Source organism: Tachysurus vachellii, chromosome 26, assembly GCF_030014155.1.
Source record: "Tachysurus vachellii isolate PV-2020 chromosome 26, HZAU_Pvac_v1, whole genome shotgun sequence".
Taxonomy (NCBI): Eukaryota; Metazoa; Chordata; class Actinopteri; order Siluriformes; family Bagridae; genus Tachysurus; species Tachysurus vachellii.
In genome coordinates this window covers 14,606,413-14,633,935 of record NC_083485.1, presented here as the reverse complement: position 1 = coordinate 14,633,935, position 27,523 = coordinate 14,606,413, and the positions used below count along the sequence as shown (strand labels likewise).

The 27,523-nt window shown below is 41.1% G+C and overlaps 1 protein-coding gene across 1 annotated transcript in view; it reads right to left on the bottom strand.

The window, feature by feature from the left end:
* rgs3a (regulator of G protein signaling 3a) overlaps nucleotides 1-27,523 on the bottom strand; it is a 119,184-nt gene that overhangs the window by 17,010 nt on the left and 74,651 nt on the right. The window contains exon 11 of the mRNA XM_060862369.1: nucleotides 21,492-22,295. Within this exon, the coding sequence (XP_060718352.1) occupies nucleotides 21,492-22,295 (804 nt within the window). The remainder of the gene's footprint in view (nucleotides 1-21,491; nucleotides 22,296-27,523) is intronic.

Genomic DNA, 27,523 nt, shown 5'->3' with positions numbered 1-27,523 from the left:
ATATTAAAAATATAAATCTCATTTTATTGTAATATGAAATGGTAAATAAAATTCACGTGCTATCATTTTCGGTAGTAATATTTTGAGCTCAAACATAAACATAAACACACCTTTTTTATTTTATTTATTTGTTCGTTTTATTTATTTATTTATTTATTTATTTATTTATTTAGCATTAAAACTTGCCTAATAAAGCATGAGCTTTATAATAAGGATAGTTCAACACAATGAACAATGGAACAGTAGCATAAAATAAAAATTAGGTTATAAAGTTAGTAATTCTATGATAAAACTTTGCATTTTGAACATGGGCACAAGAATAATAAATAAATCGAGCGCTAACACCGACAAGGTGTTCACAATAGAGAAACAAACCGTTACTCTATTATTACCAATGTTCTTTCCAGCAGTACTTCTACAGCACTAAGCTTCCTTTTCTGGATTTTTAATCAGATTTGCACGAATAACGAATCTGCTGTCTGGTGATTTATGATACATCCTTTACTTTGGAGTAGCAAAATAAGTGTGATGTTAAAAAAAATATCTTGTAACTAGCAGATCCTAAAGATCGACCATGTCAATAGCACTAATCTTTTTTTTTTAATAAACTGAACACCGCTCGTTCGATTCAGCTGCTGTATGCAGTTGTCAGTCTACGTTTTGCCATCGACCACATCAGGGCCTGTTCTAACTGGGTCAGAACAGCTGTTGTAATGTGCCAAACCGCAACGCCATGAGACCTAGCTTTTCAGAAGAGCAGAAACCTGAGAACGGCTGTTACCCATAATCCCACCAGGGTCAAAAGTGCTATGAAAATAAAGTGGCTAATCTTAGTGCTCGGAACATGAGAACCAAAGTAACAAAGTAAAAAAAATCCCTAAGGGAATGTGTTCCACAGGCAGCGTTAGCACCGCCAATAGGGTGAGGAGGGAAATCTGGTTGTATTACATATGCGGCTGTCCTGAACTTTCCTCCATATAGTTCATTCCATACAAAAAAATCTGAGAAGAATTTTACAGCCAGATGTTGATTCGTATGCAGTTTAGTCTAGTTAAAGTGTTCGTTTATAACTTCATCAACCATACAGATGATGTGAAAGGTCTCTACTCTAACACACCAAACACAAACACAAACACTCAGGAGGAAGTCAATTAGAACATCCACAGCTGTCCTGTCTTAAAGCTTTAAAAAAGGCTCGTGGCACAATGAGACGTTCGGATCCCTGCGGATGGAGTTTAGATCGGCAGCTTTAAAGCTCCAACAGAAATTTAAAGTGTTTCACAATGTTTTGTTTTAATCATTTCAAATTTATATATAAGGATTAAAGCATAATTAATGTGAGGACTCTTTCATATTATTGACTCATTTGACAGTAAGTTGTTCACTTTAGTGATTCGTTTGAGAGTTTCGACTCGTTCAACCATAGTGACTTGTTTCAAAGAATCGACTCTTTGCCTTATAGATTCGTTTCAAAGTATCGACCCATACGCCTTAAAGGCAAGTTTTCAAAGTATCACATCTTTCGTCTTGGAACTATCGACTCTTCAGTCCAAGTGACTCTGTCTAAAGTACTGATTCTTTCTCCTTAGTGACTCATTTTGTTCACCTTAATGAAGATTCAATTAAACTGTGGAATTTAATATTTCTTCACAAGATCTCTTCATGAAACTTCATAATGTCCCTGTACAACTTGCACATGTTTAGTCTCCTTCTAATTCAATCATTGATTTTTATCTCCACAGCTAATCCCTCTCCTCCTTTGTGTTTACAGCGTCCGCAGGGACATCCGGGACACACAGAGACAGCGCAGGTCTTCTCTGGCACACCAAACACAAACACATACACACTCAGGAGGAAGTTTGTTAGATCTTTCCTCTCCGTGCTGTCATAAAGCTCTCAGCGGCGTGCTCGGACAGGCATGGTTAACGCCATCCAGCTGTTCGCCAGACGCATTTGTGGTCAAAACGAATGCAACTATTTACTAGCATTTCCCTAAACAGGTCATTTACAAGCTTTGAAAAAATGTAAACCGTCGCTGTACTGGGAGGTCGGAGTTGTAGGACAGATTAGTTTTGACTCATCATTACGAACTGGGAGGTCAGTGACGGACATCGTCGTCTTTCTGGGTGCTTACTGGGTCCCAAAGTATAACAACGGAAACAGAAACAAGAGCATGTGTACAACATGCTAAACTCTACACAACACAACAACATGTGTAGACACAACACATTTTTTGTGGATAAATTATGTATAATACCGTGAAAGCATTTTGTTTAACATGGCGCCTTTGAATTCTTGATTCTGATTGGTCAGAAAGTGTTTAGATTGTTAATGTCCTATAACTGAAAATCGCAGGTTTATGTTTAATGAAAATGTTTTAGAATGTTCCACAGTAGTAACTTAAACTGGAACATGTTTAGCAAAAATGTATGTTAAAATAGTGAAAAACAAACAAACAAACAAACAAACAAACAAATAAATAAATAAATTGTTGATATCTAATATTTTCTGGGGGGGCACGGTGGCTTAGTGGTTAGCACGTTCGCCTCACACCTACAGGGTTGGGGGTTTGATTTCCACCTCCACCTTGTGTATGTGGAGTTTGCATGTTCTCCCCGTGCCTCGGGGGTTTCCTCCGGGTACTCCGGTTTCCTCCCCCGGTCCAAAGACATGCATGGTAGGTTGATTGGCATCTCTGGAAAATTGTCCGTAGTGTGTGATTGCGTGAGTGAATGAGAGTGTGTGTGTGTGTGTGTGCCCTGCGATGGGTTGGCACTCCGTCCAGGGTGTATCCTGCCTTGATGCCCGATGACGCCTGAGATAGGCACAGGCTCCCCGTAACCCGAGGTAGTTCAGATAAGCGGTAGGAAATGAGTGAGAGTAATATTTTCTGTAAGGAGTCTCCAGTGTCAGAGTTTGTCAGAATCATTTATAGAATATTGCTAAAAGTGTCTGTAGAAGCTGCTTCCTGATAGGAAAACAACCTCTAACCTCTTACCTCCTGCTACTGTTGTGGACGTGGCTTGGCCACCATTTTCTAATAGGTAACATTAATTAGTAGCTCTGCAAATATTCCAAAGCTAGCCAGTTACACTAAATAGCGTTTTGCAAATTACACGCAAGGATTCGTCCTCAGATTAGATTAGAAAATCAAGTTAACTGTACTAGCTACATACACACTGCATGATCCACAGACAGACAAATCTCCAGAGATTTACACATCCCCATTCCCCACAGATTTACCTATAAGAAACTTCATGAAAGAGTAAAAAAAAGACAGAGACAGACTGCTTAGCAGTAGCATTTTGCTAATAATAAAAAAAATATTTGTGTGCTACTATTGAAAAATCATCTACTCTGGGCTAATACTTCGTTGTTGATTAATGTTTTATTCTTGCACACCCTGTCTGTTTATTCCTATAAACGATTAAAAGCTTTAACTGGCAGCAGTGAACAATCCACGATTCCTGTTCTTTGTATCACAGCCTACCAGATGCTTCTGATTCAGGTTCACGCCTGCATTCTGCCAACAAAACATAACAAGACGAATACAAACAACACACATCTTCATATCACCCATATGGTGTGAAATTACAGGACAGACATAATAAAGCTCTATTCTCTCCATTTCACACACACACGACACAGCACTGGCACAACAGTATCGAGCTCAATTTAAACACACACACACACACACACACACAGTGATACTGAGGGGAAAATGTAAAAAATGTCAGAATGTTAAGGAGAGAATAAGGAGTAGAGGAGTGCTAGAAGCACTAGAGCAAAAATAAGCTAGCGATGAGAAAATATGAAGAAATATGAGGAAAAGCAAACACTCTTCAATTAAAAAAATAAAAAAAAATTCTTCAAGAGCTTCTTATCTTGCTAAAAGTATTTGGCAACGATGGTTTCTGACAGGAAAACAACCTTGAAATCTTTTTCATTTGCTCTTTTAGCTCTCGAAGTATCTGCCGCTAGTGTTGTGGGCGTAGACTGTCTGCAGCTAATTATTAAAATAATAAAAGAAATAAAAAATTCAGTAAAAAAATTAGATTGTTTGTTTGCTTAGCATGATACATGCTAGGCTTCGTCCTTAGATTTGCAAGAATTAGATTAGCAAAGCTAGCTAACTCTAGCAGTTACAGTATATACACACAATAAAGGCACAAACGTTTTTTTTTTCTCAGCTTATTTTAATTCGTAATGCCTCTAAAGACCTTTCAGAAGGTTGTATAAGACAATACCATGTTCTTCGATGGGAAAATAAGTGGGAGCTAAGTGCTAACAGGTTGTAAGCAAGGAACTAGCTTTTCTCCTACATTTCCTCAGAAATGGAGTGAACACACAAATGTTACTGAGACACACTGCAATCTGCACACGATCCCATCTCAGATAGATGAACGATCCTCACGCTTAATGTTAATCCTCTGGAACAATCCGATCTCGTCACTGAATGCATGCTTTACATGGTTAACATTCAGGCTGTTTGGATGCGAGCGCTGCAGTGCGTCATGGGAAATGTCAGCCAAGTAAAATCCCTTTTCCAAAGTCTTCACTCTGAGCTTGTGTGACTGAGAGAGGACACAAACACCCGGGTGCAGGAACATGGAAAGCGCAAGCAGCAAACGGACCAGAGACGAGCGCAGGAACACGTGAAGAGAAATATAACAACAATCTGACGAAGGACGTAAATTCCGGTCCATGAAGAAATTTACAGGGATTTCTCTGGCAGACGAGGCACTCTGTTGTTAATTAACAACAAGAAATGTATAAATCATTGATACAGAGATGTTTATTTAACATTTATCGCTGTGTTCTTGAAAAAAATTGAAAGATGTTCCTAGCAGCTGTAGCATAAGAGATACAACGGACAAACTTGTTTTCTGGATGTTCCACAACATTCATTCATTCATCTTCTACCGCTTATCCGAACTTCCCGGGTCACGGGGAGCCTGTGCCTATCTCAGGCGTCATCAGGCATCAAGGCAGGATACACCCTGGACGGAGTGCCAACCCATCACAGGGCACACACACACACACTCTCATTCACTCACGCACTCACAGACTAGGGACAATTTTCCAGAGATGCCAATCAACCTACCATGCATGTCTTTGGACCGGGGGAGGAAACCGGAGTACCCGGAGGAAACCCCCGAGGCACGGGGAGAACATGCAAACTCCACACACACAAGGTGGAGGCGGGAATCGAACCCCGACCCTGGAGGTGTGAGGCGAACGTGCTAACCACTAAGCCCCGTTCCACAACATGGAATCTAAAAATATTAGTAAGCATAAAATCATGTATAAAGACGAATAAATCACTTCACAGCACGCCGTTATAGGAGAATAATCGACTCCTGGGCTGCTTCCTGTTCCACAAGCCGACCCGAGTAATTACCTTCCTGTTATTCCGGCCCTTTACATCATGCTTCCTGCTCGTACATTTCCGTTTCTCTCCCTCCATTCTTTCTTCTCCATCTACCTTCAACAAAATCAGCTACCTGAGCACAATACGGGCTCCCAAGCGACTTCTCCGGGACATTGGGAACGTTTGGCACTCGGTTTCCTCACATTGTGCCGAGAGTGTGTGAGAGCAGGACGCAGGACGTGATCTCTTTCTCCCAAGGGTAAAAGGTCTCACAATGGAGCGATCCACTTTGATAATAAGAACAAAAATTCTTCGTGCTAGAAGAAGCTGGTAGGATTCAAGGAGATGTAGAAACCATCTGAACCTGTTGTGTTACAAGGTCAACAGGTCACCTCGGGTTATGTCTGGAAACGAATAATTGGGAGAACGTGATGGGCGGTGTGAGTGATGAAGTCTTTTTATTGACTTTCTGAGTGATGCTGATGAGTCATGGAGTTTTACAAAAGATTTCAATTCATGAGAATCCACAGTATTTGAACACAAAAAAAAACAAAAAGGAAAACTATAAAAAATTTATGAAACACATTGTGTGTATCTGCTCTTCTGTATCTCCAGTAATCATCTGCATGGTGCTGTAGGTTCATTATGTATAACACCTGTAGAAAACATCTACAAATATCTACCCAATCACAAAAAACTGGAGTACAGCAACGCACTAATCTCGAGTCTCCAAGCCAGCTCCATCAAACCTTTCAGATGATCCAGAATGCAGCACCACGACTCATGTTTCTCCAGCCTCGTCATCTTCTTCCACTTGCTTCCTGTAGTCATCCACATTCAATTCAAGGCCTTGATGCTTGAAGATCTTGTCTGGAACATCACTCCTCTACCTCGTCTCAAACTCAACACTCTCTTTGAGGTTAAAGTTCTGTCACACAACAGCTGGTAGCGAGAACCTTCAAAGCGACGGACCCTCAGTGAGGGAATGGGTTTTAAACATCAACGTCATGGGTAAAGGTCCACCTCTTAAGTGAATCCCTAACTTATCCCCACTCATCTTCAAAAACCTTGATATTGTGTGCAAACACAAAAATATAAGAACAAAAGTGTTTCTTTTATCATAAATATCAGTGCACTATAAGGGCTTCAGTTGAGCTTGAAGCTAGTTCATCATTTCTTTTCCACACCTCCATAACCATATCCTTCATGTCCTTTCTCTGACTGCTGCATTGTTTAGCAACCAGAACTGTCTTATAAACACACACATGCACGCACACACACACACACACAAACACACACACCACAGGATGTTCAAAAGCCGTGAGCAATTGCTTACTCAATGAGTGTTAAATACCAGAGGGATGAAAGTTCAACAATAGAGAATGCATTTGTGTGTGTGTGTGTGTGTGTGTGTGTGTGTGTGTGTTTGCATAAAGATCATTCTGTTATTACTGTTATTGGTGTCTGCTGCAGCAGGACATGTCTGCTTCCTGCTGGTGTCACAGCTTCCTGTGGTGTGGGATATTTGGGAACAATACACCTCGCAAGAGCAGGAGTGTGTGTCCTGAGCAGCAGGAGTGTGTGTCCCAAGAGCAGGAGTGTGTGTCCTGAGCAGCAGGTGTGTGTCCCAAGAGCAGGAGTGTGTGTCCTGAGCAGCAGGAGTGTGTGTCCCGAGAGCAGGAGTGTGTGTCCTGAGCAGCAGGAGTGTGTGTGTCCTGAGAAAAGGAGTGTGTGTCCTGAGAGCAGGAGTGTGTATCAAGAGCAGCAGGAATGTGTGTCCTGAGAACAGGAGTGTGTGTGTCCTGAGAGCATGACTGTGTGTCCTGAGAACAGGAGTGTGTATCAAGAACAGTAGGAGTGTGTGTCCTGAGCAGCAGGAGTGTGTGTGTCCTGAGAGCATGAGTGTGTGTCCTGAGAACAGGAGTGTGTATCAATAACAGTAGGAGTGTGTGTCCTGAGCAGTAGGAGTGTGTGTCCTGAGCAGCAGGAGTGTGTGTGTCCTGAGAGCATGACTGTGTGTCCTGAGAACAGGAGTGTGTATCAAGAACAGTAGGAGTGTGTGTCCTGAGCAGCAGGAGTGTGTGTGTCCTGAGAGCATGAGTGTGTGTCCTGAGAACAGGAGTGTGTATCAATAACAGTAGGAGTGTGTGTCCTGAGCAGTAGGAGTGTGTGTCCTGAGCAGCAGGAGTGTGTGTGTCCTGAGAGCATGACTGTGTGTCCTGAGAACAGGAGTGTGTATCAAGAACAGTAGGAGTGTGTGTCCTGAGCAGCAGGAGTGTGTGTGTCCTGAGAGCATGAGTGTGTGTCCTGAGAACAGGAGTGTGTATCAATAACAGTAGGAGTGTGTGTCCTGAGCAGTAGGAGTGTGTGTCCTGAGCAGCAGGAGTGTGTGTGTCCTGAGAGCATGACTGTGTGTCCTGAGAACAGGAGTGTGTATCAATAACAGTAGGAGTGTGTGTCCTGAGCAGTAGGAGTGTGTGTCCTGAGCAGCAGGAGTGTGTGTGTCCTGAGAACAGGAGTGTGTATCAATAACAGTAGGAGTGTGTGTCCTGAGCAGTAGGAGTGTGTGTCCTGAGCAGCAGGAGTGTGTGTGTCCTGAGAGCATGACTGTGTGTCCTGAGAACAGGAGTGTGTATCAATAACAGTAGGAGTGTGTGTCCTGATCATATTCAGGCTTCCTCTTAAATTTCCAACACTGATCCGCTCTGCCTGATTCCGTCCCCGGTTCCGGTTCCGGCGAGTGCATTCCCGACTTCGGCATCAGCGACATGCCTCAGTTGTTTCTGTGGGTCTTGAGGATTATCAGACACAGAGAAGCAGTTAAGAAAAGGAAAGTCACAGGAAGCTCATGAAGAGCTTGTCACAGAGCCGGCATGAATTCCGGCTTTGTTCCGGCCACCATTCCGGGTTCCACTTATATTCCAAGATAAGGGCCTGTCCTGGAGTATATTTAGTCAGCAGAATTCCGTAATAACAGCAGACGAACATTAGGCGTAGATAAGGAGTGCTAATATAATTCATCAGGAAGGAAAGCGAATCCTGACGCGTTTATCGTGGTTTAAGAAAGCCATTTCTATGGGAATTGGGAGTGAAGTTATTATATATTTATTTTTTTTGCTCGGATTATCAGTTACTTAATCTGGCTAACAAACAGCTAGCATGAGGGTCTGTGATGGAGATATTTCAGATGTTTTTTTAGCTTCATTGAGCGGAGAAGCAATGTGTATCCAGAGCAGCAGTGTGTGTCCTGAGAGCATGACTGTGTGTCCCAAGAGCAGGAGTGTGTGTCCTGAGCAGCAGGAGTGTGTGTCAAGAGCAGCAGGAGTGTGTGTGTCCTGAGAAAAGGAGTGTGTGTCCTGAGAGCAGGAGTGTGTATCAAGAGCAGCAGGAATGTGTGTCTTGAGAACAGGAGTGTGTGTGTCCTGAGAGCATGACTGTGTGTCCTGAGAACAGGAGTGTCTATCAAGAACAGTAGGAGTGTGTGTCCTGAGCAGCAGGAGTGTGTGTCCTGAGCAGCAGGAGTGTGTGACACTGATCACAATGATCTGTTTACCTTTCTGAAGCTGTTAGTGTTGAACAGTGAATCTCTTTGTGTGACACTGAGACAGGACAGGAAGGATGAAGTGAAGAGTAAAGGACAGACTGAAGGGGGAATTAAAGAAAGAGTGAAGGAGAGAATGACGTTCAAAGTGAAGGTCAGAGTGAAGGACAGAGTGAACTAAAGGGTGAAAGACATAAAGGTCAAAGTCAAGGACAAAATAAAGGTCAGAGCAAAGGTGAGAGTACAGGTTAAGCCCCTGAGAATGAATTTTAATGGTCCCACTTGGAAAGAAGGAAGAAAAAAATGGGCACTACAAAAGAAAGAAAGAAAGAAAGAAAGAAAGAAAGAAAGAAAAAATAAAAAAATAAAAAAATAAAAAGAATAAATAAATAAAATAATAATTATAAATATTGCAATGTCTAAAACAACCACACCACAATAACAGAATCAGAGAACTACCTGATCATACTAATTGTCTGATGTTTCCCGCTGTGTAGATCGGACTGTCACACTGCTCACGCTACACAAAGCTCAGAAGGTGTTTATCATCCCGTTGTTTATCCTTGACACCGAAAACTGTGACTAAATCATCAAAACATGCAGAAACACAAGAGATGCATGCAGAGGAACGCTCACCAGTAAAACGGCGTGTAGGAAAAAGTTGTCTCTCTGCTGCACACACAAACACATGGAATGTCCCATAAACACACACACACACACAAACACACACACACACACACATCAGGTTCCCACTACCACTTCTACATGTGTTTGCCATCCACAAAAATTGACACCATGACAACAGAGTGCTAAGAGGTCTCTACCTTACGGTAACTAGTCCCAGTACATCTACACACACACACACACACACTCACAGAGCATCAGTGACATCGCTGTACACTCAGCAGACCTCCACCTGTCTCCATCTATTCTGCCAGATCCATATTGGCAAAGACTCTGCTATAGCAACCAGGACACACACACAGGAAACACAAAAGACCAAAGGGCGCCGTGTGTCTGTGGCCTTCGAGAGACCAGGCTGCGCTTCGTGAACATCTGATCTGGAATTATGGTGCTGTGTGTTATGGACAGCATATAACCCTCCAAGACAAGTGACATAAGTAACATACAGTATATACTGCATGGAGATTCATGTGATGGAATGACAAGAAACGGATGAGGAATTGAACACACCATTTTAGGCTTATTACCAGATGCAAATTTCTCTCACTCAGTCATCTTCTACCGCTTATCCGAACTACCTCGGGTCACGGGGAGCCTGTGCCTATCTCAGGCGTCATCGGGCATCAAGGCAGGATACACCCTGGACGGAGTGCCAACCCATCGCAGGGTACACACACACACACACACACACTCTCATTCACTCACACAATCACAAATTACGGACAATTTTCCAGAGATGCCAATCAACCTACCATGCATGTCTTTGGACCGGGGGAGGAAACCGGAGTACCCGGAGGAAACCCCTGGTGCTCCCCTGGTGCAAATATAATGAATTAATGGTAAGCACTAGTGGGTCAATAGACACTCAGTGAAGATTCAATATTAAAGAAATGGAAAACGAATGGTGAATCAGAAGAGAATCAATAGAGATTCAATAAAGAATCAATGGTGAATCAATAAAGGATAAATAATGAATCAATTGTTATAAATTGTAAAAGAATGGTGAATCTATTAAATTTTAATTCAATCAATTTTATTTCAATTTATACAACTGAGCAATTCAGGGTTAAGGGCTTTGCTCAGGGGCAAAATCCCAAGTGGACCTGGGATTTGAACTCATACCCTTTCAATCAGTAGTCCAAACCCTTAACCACTAAGCTACAACATCCCAATAAAAATCAATAGCGATTAAAAGAAAAATGAAATAAAAATCTAAATATACAATCAGTAAAAAGTCAATGGTGAATCTATAGAGACTCAGTAGAGAATCAATGGTGAATCAATATATATTTAATGAAGTATCAACAGTCAATAAGACTGAATGGACTCAAGAATCAATGGACGATCAAGATAAAAAAAAATCAATAATAAAACAATGGTGATTCAATTAAGAATCAACGATGAATCGATTGTAAATGAATGGTGAATCATACGGGAATCAATAGAGAGTCGACGGAAAATCAATAGACAATTAATAAAGAATAAACAGTGAATCAATTGAGATTTGATAAAGTATTAATGGTCAATACATGGTGAATCAATAACAAATCAATAGTGAATAAAAAGAAAACATAACCATCAGCAATGAATCTCATGCTACTTATGTGAGACAAGAACCAACAGTAAACAAAAAGGTGAATTAATAGTGATTTGTAAGTCAATAATGAATCAATAATGAATCGATTGTAAATGAACACAAAAAAGAATAACCTCCGTGTAAGCTGTTACCATAGAAACTCTCACTTATTAGAATGAGTGCAGTGACATAACCCTGTGATTTGCAGCTGCTGCTCTAGAACAAATCCAGACCTTCTGAGCAGAATCCAGAATTCAACACGTTCCTTCCTTCCAAACGTCTTCTTAAACTGTTGCAGACTGACAGATGGAGTGTTAATCCGGGATCTTTTGCGTTCCTAAACACAGATGATTCATGAATTTGTACCTTCACACTTTCAGTGCTGCAGGAAGCCAAAAGCCCACCGAGCTGCAGGATCCGTTTTCAACATTCATAAATTCACGCTGCTCGTGCACTGAGATGTTCCCAGACGGTTCACCTGCTCGCCAAGATGCTCCTTTTCTAACCGCATGCAAATAAACGGCTTCTAATTAACCGTGACGAGATCATGGAGCGCTCAGTAACTGTGGCTAAATTTGGATTGGAATGCTAGTTCATCTTGGGCTAGTTACAGCTGCTAGCATGGCAGAGTGTTAATTACATGCTTAGCAGTGAATCTGTGGTTTAGGAATAAACAATATTTTTGCAGCTCTTGTTATAAATACTGAGAGTTGGAGCATTTAATCCTGGACTTTAGCAAAGTCATTCTTCCTGAAGGAGCTAGGAGCTAGCCAGGACTTTTCTATTGTACAGCTGCAAATGGAAATGCTAATTAAGTGCTGCTTGCTGTAACAGACCTTATGTAAGCGTTTGTCGAGTGAGTAATAAGCAGGAAGGAGATTGAAGCGGAGCAGTGGGTTCTTTAGAGAACAGGTTATAATCCTGGAAGACGTGTGCCACATCACAGAGTAATGAAGTGTGAGAGGAGCTGTTTAAGAACGCGCTAGACTGCTGAGGGCTATTATTAGCCTAGCTAAACTCCATGAGGTGGGATGTGTTTGACCTGACATGGCTCACAACAGTGAGCGGCATGGGCCTACAGAGAAAATCTCAAAGAAGGAAGAAAGAAAGAAAGAAAGAAAGAAAGAAAGAAAGAAAGAAAGAAAGAAAGAAAAGAAAGAAAGATGAAAACACAGACAACCCCCCCAACCCACGCACACATACACACACACACGTAATCATGTGTTTGTTATTACATTAGTCTGATGACCATTCTATGTTTGCGCTCAGAGAAGCATCCCTTGATCCTGTTCCTCTCCTGTCTGGTCAAGAACCTGGATGTGAGTATCATCAGTGAGCATGTGCATCACATCATCCGGCACGGACTCAAAGAAACATCTGTGAAGATCTGAGGATGTTTCCAAGAGCAAATCTCATACCAGTATGTTGTTCCTAATAAAGTGGCATGGTTACTAGTGTTTCATCATTAGTGTTAACATGTCAGAGCTGCAGTTACTGAAAATAAAACCAGGTTCAACACCTGCTGACTAATCAGAAACGAGAACGACGAAGCTGTGTGTGTGTGTGTGTGTGGGTGTGGGTGTGATTGAAGGTATGTACGTGTCTAGAGGTCATGTGACTCAGCAGATACAAACTAGGAAACACTGCACTCAGTACTGAAGGTTCTGTTCACTGAGGATGAGGGAAAAACTTCTGTTACTTAAACAAACCATACAGGCAGACGACAGACATACTGGAATACACATTAAACCCCGTCCACACACACACACACACACACACTTCCAAGAACACTCGATGAGGTAAATGATGTTTGGATAAGACGTTAGCACCTTCTGAAGTCCCTCCATCTTTTTCCAAGATAAATACACACTGTAACACAAGCAATACGTAAAAAAAAAGAAAAGAAAAGAAAAAGCCAAAACAGGACGGCGTGTGAGATCACGGTGAGTTCGATAATTAGAGAGTAAAAATAAAAGTGCTCAATGTCACAGCGTATCAAGAACGTGTAAACATTAAAGCTAATTTGAGTCAAGGGAACAAAAACAAAGGGAAAGGCCAGAAGTATTTTCATCTAGCAGCCAAAACATCCAGAGTGTTTACGCTTTTATCAAATATTTACACACGACGCGCAGAGAAGCGTCTGATTCAGGTCGGATCTGTTCAGATAAATCGACTCGACCTCGTCACCTTCCGAGATAACGTTCCGAGTGGTGTCGTCCCGCACGTTTCTGCAGCGCCCTGGCATGAGTACGCACACACAGGACAAACACACACGTCCACACGTCTATCACCTACACCTCATTACCCGTCTTCATGATAACATGCTCAGGGGCTTTAATGTGTAATGTTCCTGTGACTCTGTCCTCTGCCTGAATGCTTTATTTAAGTAACATTAGATTTCTTCCTCTCAGGCGGCTGGTTATGTTTCCTGCTCTGGAGGTGAACTTTGGCTTCATCATCGACCCGAATGTTCCTCAGTGTTTCTCCCTGAAACTTTGCGCAAAGACAAACTATTTATAGCACAGTGTCTGTTATCAGAGTCGGACAGATTCATTAATAACGGAGGAAGAAAGAAAACAAAGTCATGGTGGAGATGATAGATAGATAGATAGATAGATAGATAGATAGATAGATAGATAGATAGATAGATAGATAGATACCAGAGGGGGCATCTGGAAGAAAGAAAGAAAGAAAGAAAGAAAGAAAGAAAGAAAGAAAGAAAGAAACCATGGAAGGAAAGAAAGAAAGAAAGAAAGAAAGAAAGAAAGAAAGAAAGAAAGAAAGAAAGAAAGAAAGAAAGAAAGAAAGAAAGAAAGAAAGAAAGAAACCATGGAAGGAAAGAAAGAAATAAATATGATTAAAAGAAAGAAATAAATAAATAAATAAAGAAAGAAAGATGAGTAAAAGAAGAAAGAAAGAAAGAAAGAAAGAAAGAAAGAAAGAAAGAAAGAAAGAAAGAAAAAAGAAAGAAAGAAACCATGGAAGGAAAGAAAGAAAGAAAGATGAGTAAAAGAAAGAAAGAAAGAAAGAAAGAAAGAAAGAAAGAAAGAAAGATGAGTAAAAGAAGAAAGAAAGAAAGAAAGAAAGAAAGAAAGAAAGAAAGAAAGAAAGAAAGATGAGTAAAAGAAAGAAAGAAAGAAAGAAAGAAAGAAAGAAAGAAAGAAAGAAAGATGAGTAAAAGAAGAAAGAAAGAAAGAAAGAAAGAAAGAAAGAAAGAAAGAAAGAAAGAAAGAAAGAAAGAAACCATGGAAGTAAAGAAAGAAAGAAAGAAAGAAAGAAAGAAAGAAAGAAAGAAAGAAAGAAAGAAAGATGAGTAAAAGAAGAAAGAAAGAAAGAAAGAAAGAAAGAAAGAAAGAAAGAAAGAAACCATGGAAGTAAAGAAAGAAAGAAAGAAAGAAAGAAAGAAAGAAAGAAAGAAAGATGAGTAAAAGAAGAAAGAAAGAAAGAAAGATGAGTAAAAGAAGAAAGAAAGATGAGTAAAAGAAGAAAGAAAGAAAGAAAGAAAGAAAGAAAAAGAGAAGGAAGGTCAGCGCGCTCTTTGGGAGCAGTAGAGTTGGTCAGTTGTTCAGCGCTCCCTCTAGTGTTAGAATGTGGAACTGCAGCCAGTCAGTAATGTACAGTACTTCAGGAGTGAGACATTAAACAGTTTTAGTTATTGACGTGATGGAGGTGTGTGATGATGTCACAGCTGCTTCAGTGCAGTGCAGCGGTACAACAGAACAACAGAACAGTGTTTCTGTCTCTAACGATGTTGGGAACTGATACGACACCTTTGGTTCCTGCTTGGTTTCTGATTTAACTTCAGTGGATGAGTTTCAGGGATGATGGATGTTTCAAGAACAGTGGAGCTCCACCATTGTCTCTAGGTTCTGCTTCAAATCTCTTCTCACTTTCGTATTTATACTCACTAAATGTTCAGCTCCGGATATTTATTTTCAAAACTATTGAATTTATACAGAACCTTCACTGGTCCATCACTTGGATAGATGTTGCCTTGGTAACTCAACAGGACGTTTCATCTGTTGGGGCGTGTCCTTCAGATTCGGATACACAAAATTCAAGCAAGCAAGCAAGCAAGCAAGCAAGCAAGAAAGAAAGAAAGAAAGAAAGAAAGAAAGAAAGAAAAAGAAAGAAGGTCAGCTTGCTCCTTGGGAGCAGTAGAGTTGGAAAGAAAGGGTTAGGAAAGACACTACATCTATAAAGGAAAGAAAATTGAGGAAGGAAGGAAGGAAGGAAGGAAGGAATTATATTTCTTTTAATTGGAAGAAAGAATAAAAAGTAAAGACACTGCATATTTGAAAGAAAGAAACAATAAAAAGAAGAAATTACATTTTTGAAAGAAAGAAAGAAAGAAAGAAAGAAAGAAAGAAAAAGAAAGAACATGGACATTGAAAATGTAATAAGAAAATAAATTGCATATTTGAATGAAAAAATAAAGGAAGAATATGGAGTTTATTTATGCGTTGAGGAAGAGTCTCTATGGCTTAGCTGTAATAAATAAATAAATAAATAAATAAATAAATAAATAAATAAATAAAGCAGAAACAAAGCAGTGCTTCCTGTTCCATTTCCTCCTCTATGTTTATTCTCACTCACATTACTGCAGCTGAACAGCGTTTTACCTGAAAGTGTGTGTGTGTGTGTGTGTGTGTGTGTGTGTGTGTGTGTGTGTGATCAATCCTACTGTTCCAGTCTCACCCACGATTGTGTAATAATCATCATTATCATTTTCCTATTGAAGTCTGAGCAAAATGTTCTCTTCTCAAGATTAAGTGTACTGCGGCGTCTTGTTCTGTCCTCACACACTCTTCCATACCCCTATCTCCATGCTCGCGCTCTCTCTCTCTCACTCTCTCTCTCTCTCTCTCTCTCTCTCCAACACACATGTAGAGCGTTCAGAGATATGAGAAGGTCCTGAAACCTCAAAAAATAGATTGACTTGTATTTGAAGCTCTGACTGATTATTAATGTAAGTGATTTATCCTGTGGATCTGGAACATATCACGGGAACACATGGGAATACACTCTGTGTGGGATGTCAGGGCATCTCAGGGTACTGCACACACTCACACACACACTCTCACACACACACATACACTCTCTCTCTCACACACACACTCACACACTCACACACACACACTCACACACACACACACACACACACACACACACACACACACACACACACACACTCACATACACACACACACACTCACACACACACACACACACACACTCACACACACACTCACACACACCCACACACACACACACTCACACACACTCACACACACACATACACACACACTCACAGACATACACACACACACACTCACACACACACATACACACACACACACACACTCACACACACAACAGGAGGAAATCAGAGAAACTGGAGGAAACCCACACAGACCCAGTAACAGAAACGCTGCTTTATATACAAACACAGATCGAAACACAGCCTTGCTCAGGGGCCCAGCAATAGCAGCTTGGTGGACCTCGGGTTCAAACTCACAACCTTCTCATCTGTGAAGATCTCAATTCTTCATTTCTTTGTCATTTCTTTTTGTCACTTTTAAATAAATAAAAATTCAGAGGATTCAGATAATGATTATTAATGCATTTAATTCTGATTATTTGGAACATCCCATTTCTGCACAGGGTCAGATTTCATTAGAGGGGTAACAAGCTGAATGAGTACAGACAGTTCTACTTTGGCATCTGCAGAACATTACCACTAATTCAATTACTCCAACTCACTGAGTGGAAAGATGGAATGATTTTAGTGTTGCATAATAAAACAGTGCGGTTGTTATGAAAACTAGAGCGAGTGAAGTGTGTGATGTGTTTTAATGTGTGTGAGTGTGTGTGTGTGTGTGTATGTGTGTGTGTTGTAGGGGGGCACAGTGGATTAGTGGTTAACACGTTCGCCTCACACCTCCAGGGTTGGGGGTTCGATTCCCGCCTCTACCTTGTGTGTGCGGAGTTTGCATGTTCTCCCCGTGCCTCGGGGGTTTCCTCCGGGTACTCCGGTTTCCTCCCCCGGTCCAAAGACATGCATGGTAGGTTGATTGGCATCTCTGGAAAATTGTCCGTAGTGTGTGATTGCGTGAGTGAATGAGTGTGTGTGTGTGTGTGCCCTGTGATGGGTTGGCACTCCGTCCAAGGTGTATCCTGCCTTGATGCCCGATGACGCCTGAGATAGGCACAGGCTCCCCGTGACCCGAGGTAGTTCAGATAAGCGGTAGAAAATGAGTGAGATGAGTGTGTGTTGTAATGTTTAAGTGTGTGTATGTGTGTGTTTTTTAATGTTTGTGTGTGTGTGCGCGTGTGTATGTGTGTATAAATGTGTGTGTGTGTTTTAATGTACCAGTGTATGTGTGTTTTAGTGCATGTTTTAATGTGTGTGTGTGTGTGTGCGTGTGTATGTGTGTTTAAATGTGTGTGTGTTTTAGTGCATATTTTAATGTGTGTGTGTGTGCGTGTGTGTGTGTGTGTGTGTGTATTTCTGTGTGCTTGATGAAAACCGTGGTGTAGGAGATATATAACACGATGGTCCTGTGCTCCATCTTGTTTTATTGCTTCTCTCCACTAATGACGTTTTCTTGCTATCGTATTTTGGAGAGGGATAAGATACAAAGAAGAGCAGAACGGAAAGATGGGATAAAAGCCCAGGCCAGGAAGTGAGACAGAGAGAGAGAGAGAGAGAGAGAGAGAGAGAGAGAGTTGGAATGGAAAATGAAATCTCCATATAGGAAGTTCCTACTTGAACAAACAGTCAAACGGATCTGGAATAAAAGAATGAACTCATCTGCCTCTCAACTCTTTGTCCTCACTGCTTCAGAAAACGCTGATTTCTGATTGGCTGGCAGCGTTCTGTAATTATATTATACGTTTAAACGTAAAGTCGATGTGAAGTTTATTGCAAAGATAAAACAACCATCGTAGCAGTCATCGTGTATGAGTTCTCCGGTGCTCCAAGTGGCGCTGATCAAATTTTCCATGGATTTTCCTTCATTGGGTAGAACGTTGGAGAAGGGTGACAAAAAAAAAATTAAATCTGTTTGCTATTTTCATTAGTAAAAACATGATCTTTATGAATGTCGAAAGAATGTGCTGGAACTGTGGAAGGCTATAACACTCTAAATAAAAAAGTTTCCTCGGTTCACTGGAGCAGACCGAGCTGAAACTGTGCAATGGAAACAGACGGCTCACACTCCAAAGCCTATAACTCTCATCCGCCAGCGTCTTAAAGCTGATTTGTGACTTTTTCCATTCTCCTCTTTTAATTTGTATGTGCATGGTCAACGAGAGATTAGAGCTATCTACACAGCAATGTCTGTCATGCACACTTGACATTCACTAAACAGACCATAAAAGCACGATGGAGTTTCAGCCCTGCAGACGAGCAGCATCAAAAGATGCTAACGCCAAAATTTGTGGGAGTTTATCTTGTGGTGGTATGTTTGAATTAGATCTAACAAGCCACATTAGGAATATCCAAGAATCAGGGCTGCGACTAACCACGAATAAAAGTCTTAAAGTAAGGTGTGTAAGAGCCAAATGTAAGAGCTTTAAAAGTCTGGGATTCACCAAGAAATACAGCTACAAAAACTTGAACTTGCGATTAATTATATTCATGACTGATTCATGGAATTGTGGAATATTATCCAAGAATCAAAGCTAATAAATACTGGAAATAACCAGGAATAAAAGCTTTAATAACTGGGATTCATCAATAATTATGATATAATATTCTGGGACAATTCAAGAATCAGAGCCATAAACACTTTTGTGCCAAAAATACAGGCAATATCCATGATCTAGAGCTTAAAAACTAGGAACGTGAATTCTAGGACTAACCAAGATCTAGAACCATAAAGACTGGGACTAACCAAGATCTAGAACCATAAAGACTGGGACTAACCAAGATCTAGAACCATAAAGACTGGGACAAACCAAGAACTAAAACCATGAAGACTGGGACAAACCAGAAACTTAAAGCCTTGAGGACTAGGACTAACCAAGAACCAGAGCCAAGCAGACTGGAAATTACCAAGACCTAGAGCCATGGAGACTGGAACTAACCAAGAAATTGAGCCTTAAAGACTGGGAAAAACCAAGAACTAAAACCATAAAGACTGGGACAAACCAAGAACTAGAGCATTTAAGACCAGAACTAACCAAGAACTAGATCCTTAAAGACTGGCACTAACCAATAACTAGAGCCTTAAAGACTGGGACTAACCAATAACTAGAGCCTTAAAGACTGGAACTAACCAATAACTAGAGCCTTAAAGACTGGGACTAACCAATAACTAGAGCCTTAAAGACTGGAACTAACCAATAACTAGAGCCTTAAAGACTGGAACTAACCAAGAACTAGATCCTTAAAGACTGGAACTAACCAAGAACAAGACTGTGAAAGACTGGAACTAACCAAGAAATAAAGCCATGAAGACTGGGACTAACTTCCGAAGGTTATACTTTTAACATTTTTTAGTACTTTCCTAAACAAACTATTTGAATTCTTCCAATGCAGCTGCAGTTATAAGCGGATATTTGATATATTGTTCCCTGCGATAATTAGGTTGTATTGTTCTCACACCCGAAACATATTTAACTGTGCATCACAGAAAATTGTTCTCTGTTTTTTCACATTTGGATGCTCACGGATGTAAAGCCGCATTGCTGCAGGGTCCTTCTGTGCATTTTTGCCTCTTTTATTTTTAATGTCATTTGAAATGTCAGCTTGATTTACTGTAGAACTTCTGCATTGTTTCATGGAAAGATGCTCTGCGATATACGACAACAGAGACAGGGCTCTTCCAAACAGCCAAACAGCTGGGGAAAAGCGAGCCTGATGACGCCAGTAGGTAGTAAAATTACACTGAGATTCAGCCAAAACACACACATACACACATATTGATACACGCACACACACACACCCACACACACACTACCTCATGGTACATTCCTTCTTCTATGCTAACACTGCCATTTAAGGCTCCGAAATCCCCTGGACATGATGCATCCATCTTCAACACTATCTCTCTCTCTCTCTCTCTCTCTCTCTCTCTCTCTCTCAGACACACACATTATGTACACACATACGACATATATAAGACTAATATGTTAAGACGGTTTTATTATTTCATTAGTTGCCTCTAAAGATCTTTCCGATGTCTCCTAGCAATCGAAATGAAAATAGTGTCTATTGTTATTCCACTTCAAAAGCCAAAGGGGGGTACAAACTTTTGCACTCGATTCCATACACATGCACTACATTTAGCTGGTAGTCACGTGCACACGGGGAAAATTCTCGTTGCAGATTCTTGATCGAGTTTCACCAGTAAACGAAGAGCACACAAACAGCGCCCTCTAGTGGGTGAGACGGAAACATACAGCTGCCTAAAAACCCTGAGCATAGACTGGGGAATACTAGACTGTGGGAGATGACGTCACTGCTGTATAACAAGTATAACAATAATAAGGTTCTTATTTACAATGTCACCAGATATTGAGTATTCAGTATTATTATGGTTTATACAGAATACTGATACCTTGATGATGAGACTTTGGACATTTGGAATTAATCCATTTTACATATGAATTTTTTTTATAATATATATATATATATATATATATATATATATATATATATATATATATATATATATATATATATATATATATATATATATATATAATTTTTCCAAATTTTACAATTTGTGCCTTCTATTTAACTCTAAATTATGAAATTTAGGCATTTTATGTACATTACAAATATATATATTTTTTAAACTATTTATTTATTTATTTATTTATTTGTATTTTTTATTTTTATTTTTATTTTCAAATGTGTTTGTTATCTCAAATGTGTTTGTTATTAACATAAATGTAAAATAACACCATATACTCATACTGTAAGCATGATATATACGCAATGATACTCGTTATCATTAATACTGCATTTATATTCTGCTCTTATTGCTGGAAACAAAGTGCTTCAAAATCTATTTTCTGGGCGCCTGTGTTTATTTTACAGAAGTGACCACTAGGTGGCATCATCACACTGATTATCACGAATATGTCTTCTGTAGTGTCACGTTTCTGACCAAAAACGTAATAAAGGGTCATTATAACGGAGGGTGTGCTGTTACTGTGAGCTGAATGCATTACACAGGACCTTGAATGATGTGATTATGACATGAGGTTATAAGCTGTCATGATGTTGCACGTCGCAGAGACATGTTTAGGAACAGAGAATGTAGTGTTCTGGTGTGAAGACATATATTTAAAAAGGAGCAGCTCACCTTCCTGCCGGAGAACAGCATGCAGAGCTGGTGCATGGAGCCTCCGTTCTTGGTCAGCTCCTTCTTCAGGGTTTTGGGTGAAGGAAGCGTCCAGCCCCCCTTACTCGCGGTGTTGACCTCAAGGCGGTTAATGGCGTTGTCTGAGGTGAAGCAGGTGGTCCGTGGGTCCTGCAGGAGGCTTCCCTCGCTGTGTGTGCGTCTGCGTAGCGAGTTCTGGACGCTCAGACCTCCAGAGCCTCCGTGTTTCTCACACGAACTTGCCTCAACCATGCTCCTCCTCTTAGTAGGCTCCAAGTAGTTATCATCGCTGTCTTCCTCATCTTCATCCTCCTCGTCCTCGTCTTCGTCCTCATCCTCGTCTTCTTCATCAGTGGCTGTCGAGGACAGAGCGTCGGTGCTGAAAGAGCGGTCCAGGCGTAACTCTGGGATGATGAAGGACGAGGAAGAGGAGGCCGGAGGGTTGGTGTCGTAATCCTCATATTTCTCGTTCTTCTCCTCGACCTCATCTGCTTCAGCGCCGTGGGAGCCTTCCTCCTCTTCTTCTTCTTCTTCTTCTTCTTCTTCCAGGGGGTTCTTTTTTTCCTCTTCCTCTTCTCTGTCCACCCTCCAGATGTCACTCAGGCTGCCCTCGGTGGATGGTGGAGGCGTAGGAGGTACAAGGTGCCGTGTCTCGTCCAGAGGAGAGCTACCCGAGGTGCCTGTGGTCCCCGGGGCATCAGACGGGCTGCCGAGCGAGTGCTCGTCCTCTGAGGGGCGCCACTGAGCACCCAGATCACACTGTTCATCCAGTTTAGGCTCCAGCATCTGAGGAAAATAACAAATAACAAAATAATATGATTAAAATAATTAAGTAGGCTTGAACTCATAACAGTGTGTGTAAACAGACGCTCACACACACTAAACACACTCTAAACCTCGCAGCACACACACTAAACACACTCTAAACCTCGCAGCACACACACTAAACACACTCTAAACCTCGCAGCACACACACTAAACACACTCTAAACCTCGCAGCACATACACTAAACACACTCTAAACCTCGCAGCACACACACTAAACACACTCTGAACCTCACAGCACATACTAAACGCACTCTGAACCTCACAGCACACACGCAAAACACACTCTGAACCTCACAGCACACACACTAAACACACTCTAAACCTCGCAGCACACACACTAAACACACTCTAAACCTCGCAGCACATACACTAAACACACTCTAAACCTCGCAGCACACACACTAAACACACTCTGAACCTCACAGCACATACTAAACACACTCTGAACCTCACAGCACACACGCAAAACACACTCTGAACCTCACAGCACACACACTAAACACACTCTAAACCTCGCAGCACACACACTAAACACACTCTAAACCTTGCAGCACACACACTAAACACACTCTGAACCTCACAGCACACACAATAAACACACTCTGAACCTCACAGCACACACAAAACACACTCTAAACCTCGAAGCACACACTAAACACACACACCGAACCTCGGCAAACAAACACCACTAAAGTGATCAAGTGCTAATTATAGCAGGTGAAGCCGTGTTTGTGATGGACGTCAGTCAGCGTGAACTTATGTTAAAGTCTTTCCAAATGATTTGACCTGTGATCCCCCACCTACCCCTAAACTTACCCCCACCCTCCCTCTGTCTCTGTCACACTATCATTAGCTAACATAACAGATCAGGCTACAGATTGCCACCTGGCTCTTTCTGGGAATAGTGGGACATTGCTGCACTGCTTGTTTACGCCTCAGTGGCACTTCTCAGTATTCCATTTGTTGCGCACCACATGCTCAGAGTGCAGCAGCTTCAAAAAGGTCAGAAGCCAGGAAGGTTTAATGAAACATTTACAGCATGTCCGAGAGTCAACAGACTCATCCACTGTGGAGGAGTTATACGCTATAACATTAGTGTGAACAAGCACACACACACACACACAAGAATACACACACTAAAACACATTAAAACACACAAACTCAAACACACATTAAAACACACATATACTGTATCAAGCCACAAACAAACACACATTAAAACACAAACACACACACCTCACTCCACGTGATTAGATATTACACACTGATCAATCCTTGAAACACTATCAGATGGAAAATATACACACACAGAAACACACACAAACATACATATATTAAAACACACACACAGAAACACACAAACACACATATATTAAAACACACACACAGAAACACACACACGCACACAGAAACACACACAAACACATATATGAAAACACACACACAGAAACACACATGCACACAGAAATACACACAAACACACATATATTAAAACACACACACAGAAACACACACACACAGAAACACACACAAACACACATATATGAAAACACACACACAGAAACACACACACGCACACAGAAATACACACAAACACACATATATTAAAACACACACACAGAAACACACACTCGCACACAGAAACACACACAAACACACATATATTAAAACACACACACAGAAACACACACACGCACACAGAAACACACACAAACACACATATATTAAAACACACACACAGAAACATACACACGCACACAGAAACGCACACACGCACACAGAAACACACACAAACACACATATATTAAAACACACACACAGAAACACACACGCCTGAGATAGGAACAGGCTCCCCGTGACCCGAGGTAGTTCGGATAAGCGGTAGAAAATGAATGAAAGAATGAATGATTCAGTCATTGTGTTGTCAGTGATGTATACGGGATCGTACTGAATATACTGGTTGTTATGTATAAAGATTCTTTTCTGGTATTCAGAAGCCAGAAAACAAGAAAACAAGCAACTGTGGACTCCAAACAATTCTAAAGGCATCAGCATGCCGAAGTCCTCATAAGTCTCGTCTAAAGGCCGCGCTGTAGTCATTTATAGCATTTTCCTCCCTGGAGCCGATTCCCCTCGGTTTGCTTGGCTGCTGGAGCACAGCGGGGGAGACGAGCTGCTTCAGGAAAGCTCGCCCAGAATAAATCCTGCTCAGGCCAAAAGCAGGCATTTTTACAAACAAGTGCAACACGACAGTTTTATAAGACGTCACAAGGAGAATAAGGAGCTGTGTGTTTATGTGAATGTGTCTGCTTCCAAGTGAGCAAGAGAAGTGGAGCGTACACACACAACATTCATTCATATAACTCTTACATATAACTGTCCAGAGATCATGTGTGTGTGTGTGTGTGTGTGTGTGTAAATCTGTCTGCACGAGGAAAACTGACAAATTAAATAAATAACATTTATTAACATAACACATTAATAACACAGAAGCTGCGTCCCAATAACTACAATTAAAAGAAGTGCACTTCATGTTCCTGGATCAAGTGATAAACACAAGTGCGAATGTTGGACACTTCATGCACTCAACACTCATAGATTTGTGATGTAGAGGAAGAGGGGCGAAGCTACCAGACACTGACACTGGATTCAAGATGGCCGACGACACTTCGGCGAATGAGACGACTAACATATGACGTATTGTGTTACAGGCGTCATTTGTCATCGTTTGTCATAATTTCCATTTGAGACGATTCGGCCCCATCCGACATTTATACACTAGACACTAGAGTTCAAAGTCTGTAGTGTGCATTAAACCTTCTGCAGACCTCGAGTCAATCTGACCCGGATGGAAAGTTTAATGTGTCATAACTTGGGTTTCCTTCCACATATTTGCCTGAAATTTTAGGGGACAAATTGGGGGGCACGGTGGCTTAGTGGTTAGCACGTTCGCCTCACACCTCGGGTTCGATTCCCGCCTCCGCCTTGTGTGTGTGTTTGCATGTTCTCCCCGTGCCTCGGGGGTTTCCTCCCGGTACTCCGGTTTCCTCCCCCGGTCCAAAGACATGCATGGTAGGTTGATTGGCATCTCTGGAAAATTGTCCGTAGTGTGTGATTGCGTGAGTGAATGAGAGTGTGTGTGTGTGTGCCCTGTGATGGGTTGGCACTCCATCCAGGGTGTATCCTGCCTTGATGCCCGATGACGCCTGAGATAGGCACAGGCTCCCTGTGACCCGAGGTAGTTCGGATAAGCGGTAGAAAATGAGTGAGTGTTCCAAATTATGAACTTTGCAAGTAAAATTAATTTTGTCTATTATCGTTGAACTGATGTGTTCGTAAAGTCAATACTTTCCTCCTCAAGTCCTCCAGGGCCAACTTGACCTGGCCACGTTTAGCGGGGCAATAGGTTACACTTTTGCCCTTTTCAGCGCAATGAACATACATGTCCACTAACACACGCACCCAAAACACACACTCCCACACCACATGCACACACACACACACAAACACAAACACAAATAGGGCATTGCATTTCATTAGGCCTCCAGAAAAAAAAAAGCTACATATTTGTAAATATTTCACACTTTTGATATGCCTTTGCCTGGCAAAATATGATCTACCGAAATGATGATACACACACACACACACACACACACACACACACACGCACAAACATTTTGATTTATAAGCATTCAAGTCAATTTGGCCTGGAAAAAACAGGTTTTATCATTTGCTAACATTAAAAATGGTCAAAATGGTTTCAAAACAATCCCCTGGTTTTGAAATACACCAGCCTGTAATTGTGCATTAACGTTTGTGCCACTATAGTGAAAATAATTCAAAATTTCTTTTTTTTTTTACTAAAAAATGAGATATTTTTGCATATTAATGAGGTTTATTATACCAAATATTACAAATTTTTTTGCAAAATACATGTTAATATGTTGGAAACAAGTTAGACTAAAAAGGTGAAGAAAAAAAAAAGGCTATCATATATACTTCATTTTTTATAAGCAGTCAAAACAGACAAGGTCAAGTTGACTCTGCGCTCCTAATTTGCATAGGAATGTAGACGAGGTCTGCAGAAGGATTAAGACATTTGGGATATCAGGTGTGCGTCAACTATCCAATCACACTAGACCAGTCCAATCAGCAACGTACGCCATCCCTCCATCCATCTGCCCATTCGTCCCTTTATCCCTCCATGCATCCCTCCATCCATCCATTTATCCCTCCATCCATTCACCCATTCCTCTATCCATCACTCCATCTAAAGGAAGTCTCCTGATCGAATTACTACAGCAGCTCTGTTGATGGACACAAACTTGCATGCTGTATATCTTAGATAGAGAATCAATCATTTCAGCCATGAAAGCCATTTGTTTCCATGTGTAAGAAAGCACTGATGCTGAACCCATCTACGATTCTTCAATCCTTTAAATCAGGATTTAAAAATGTGACATCCGACATCCGACACCTTGGAAAATAAGACTAAGTATATAGTAAAAGCTGTGTAACCTGTAAAACCCTGCAGTGATCCATTACTGGACCAATTAGACCGGTGTTAAACCAAAATCCTGGATCCTGGAACTTGGATTTGGATTTTCCTGTAAAAGACTGTAATATTAGTTCATCTTTGGTTTTGTGAGTCAAACCTGGATCAATTCCCATCCCATCACATCACAACTGACTGAATCAACAACTGCAATCGTAGCATCTTTCCACCAACTGGAAAATTTTAAAATCTGTCAACAAATCGTTCTGTCTGGAAATGAATTGATATTGATTGTAAAATTACAGCATGCAGTACTTGTCAGTTTAATGATGTCACACAACAATAAGCTAATAATTGTCCATTAAGGCTGGCTGTGTAGTGATTCAATCACAAAGCACTTTGCAGGATTCACGTTTCGCAAAGCCGAGGGCAGACCGACCAAACCGACCATTAGCCGTTTCCGTTCCTGGCTTTTATTTCCGAAACGTCTTGGTGAGGAGCATCCGCTCGTCACCACGTCCTCTCGTTCCTCATGATCCAAAATGCCTTAGGCTCTATTCTGTGCCCTTCACTCGTTTGCTCTGGATTTCGGAGGAACCAGCGCTGAGTCAGGAAATAATGACCGGGATAAAAATAACTCTTTGCTGATTTATATGAAGTTCTCATTAGGATCATGGATGCAAAATTCAGG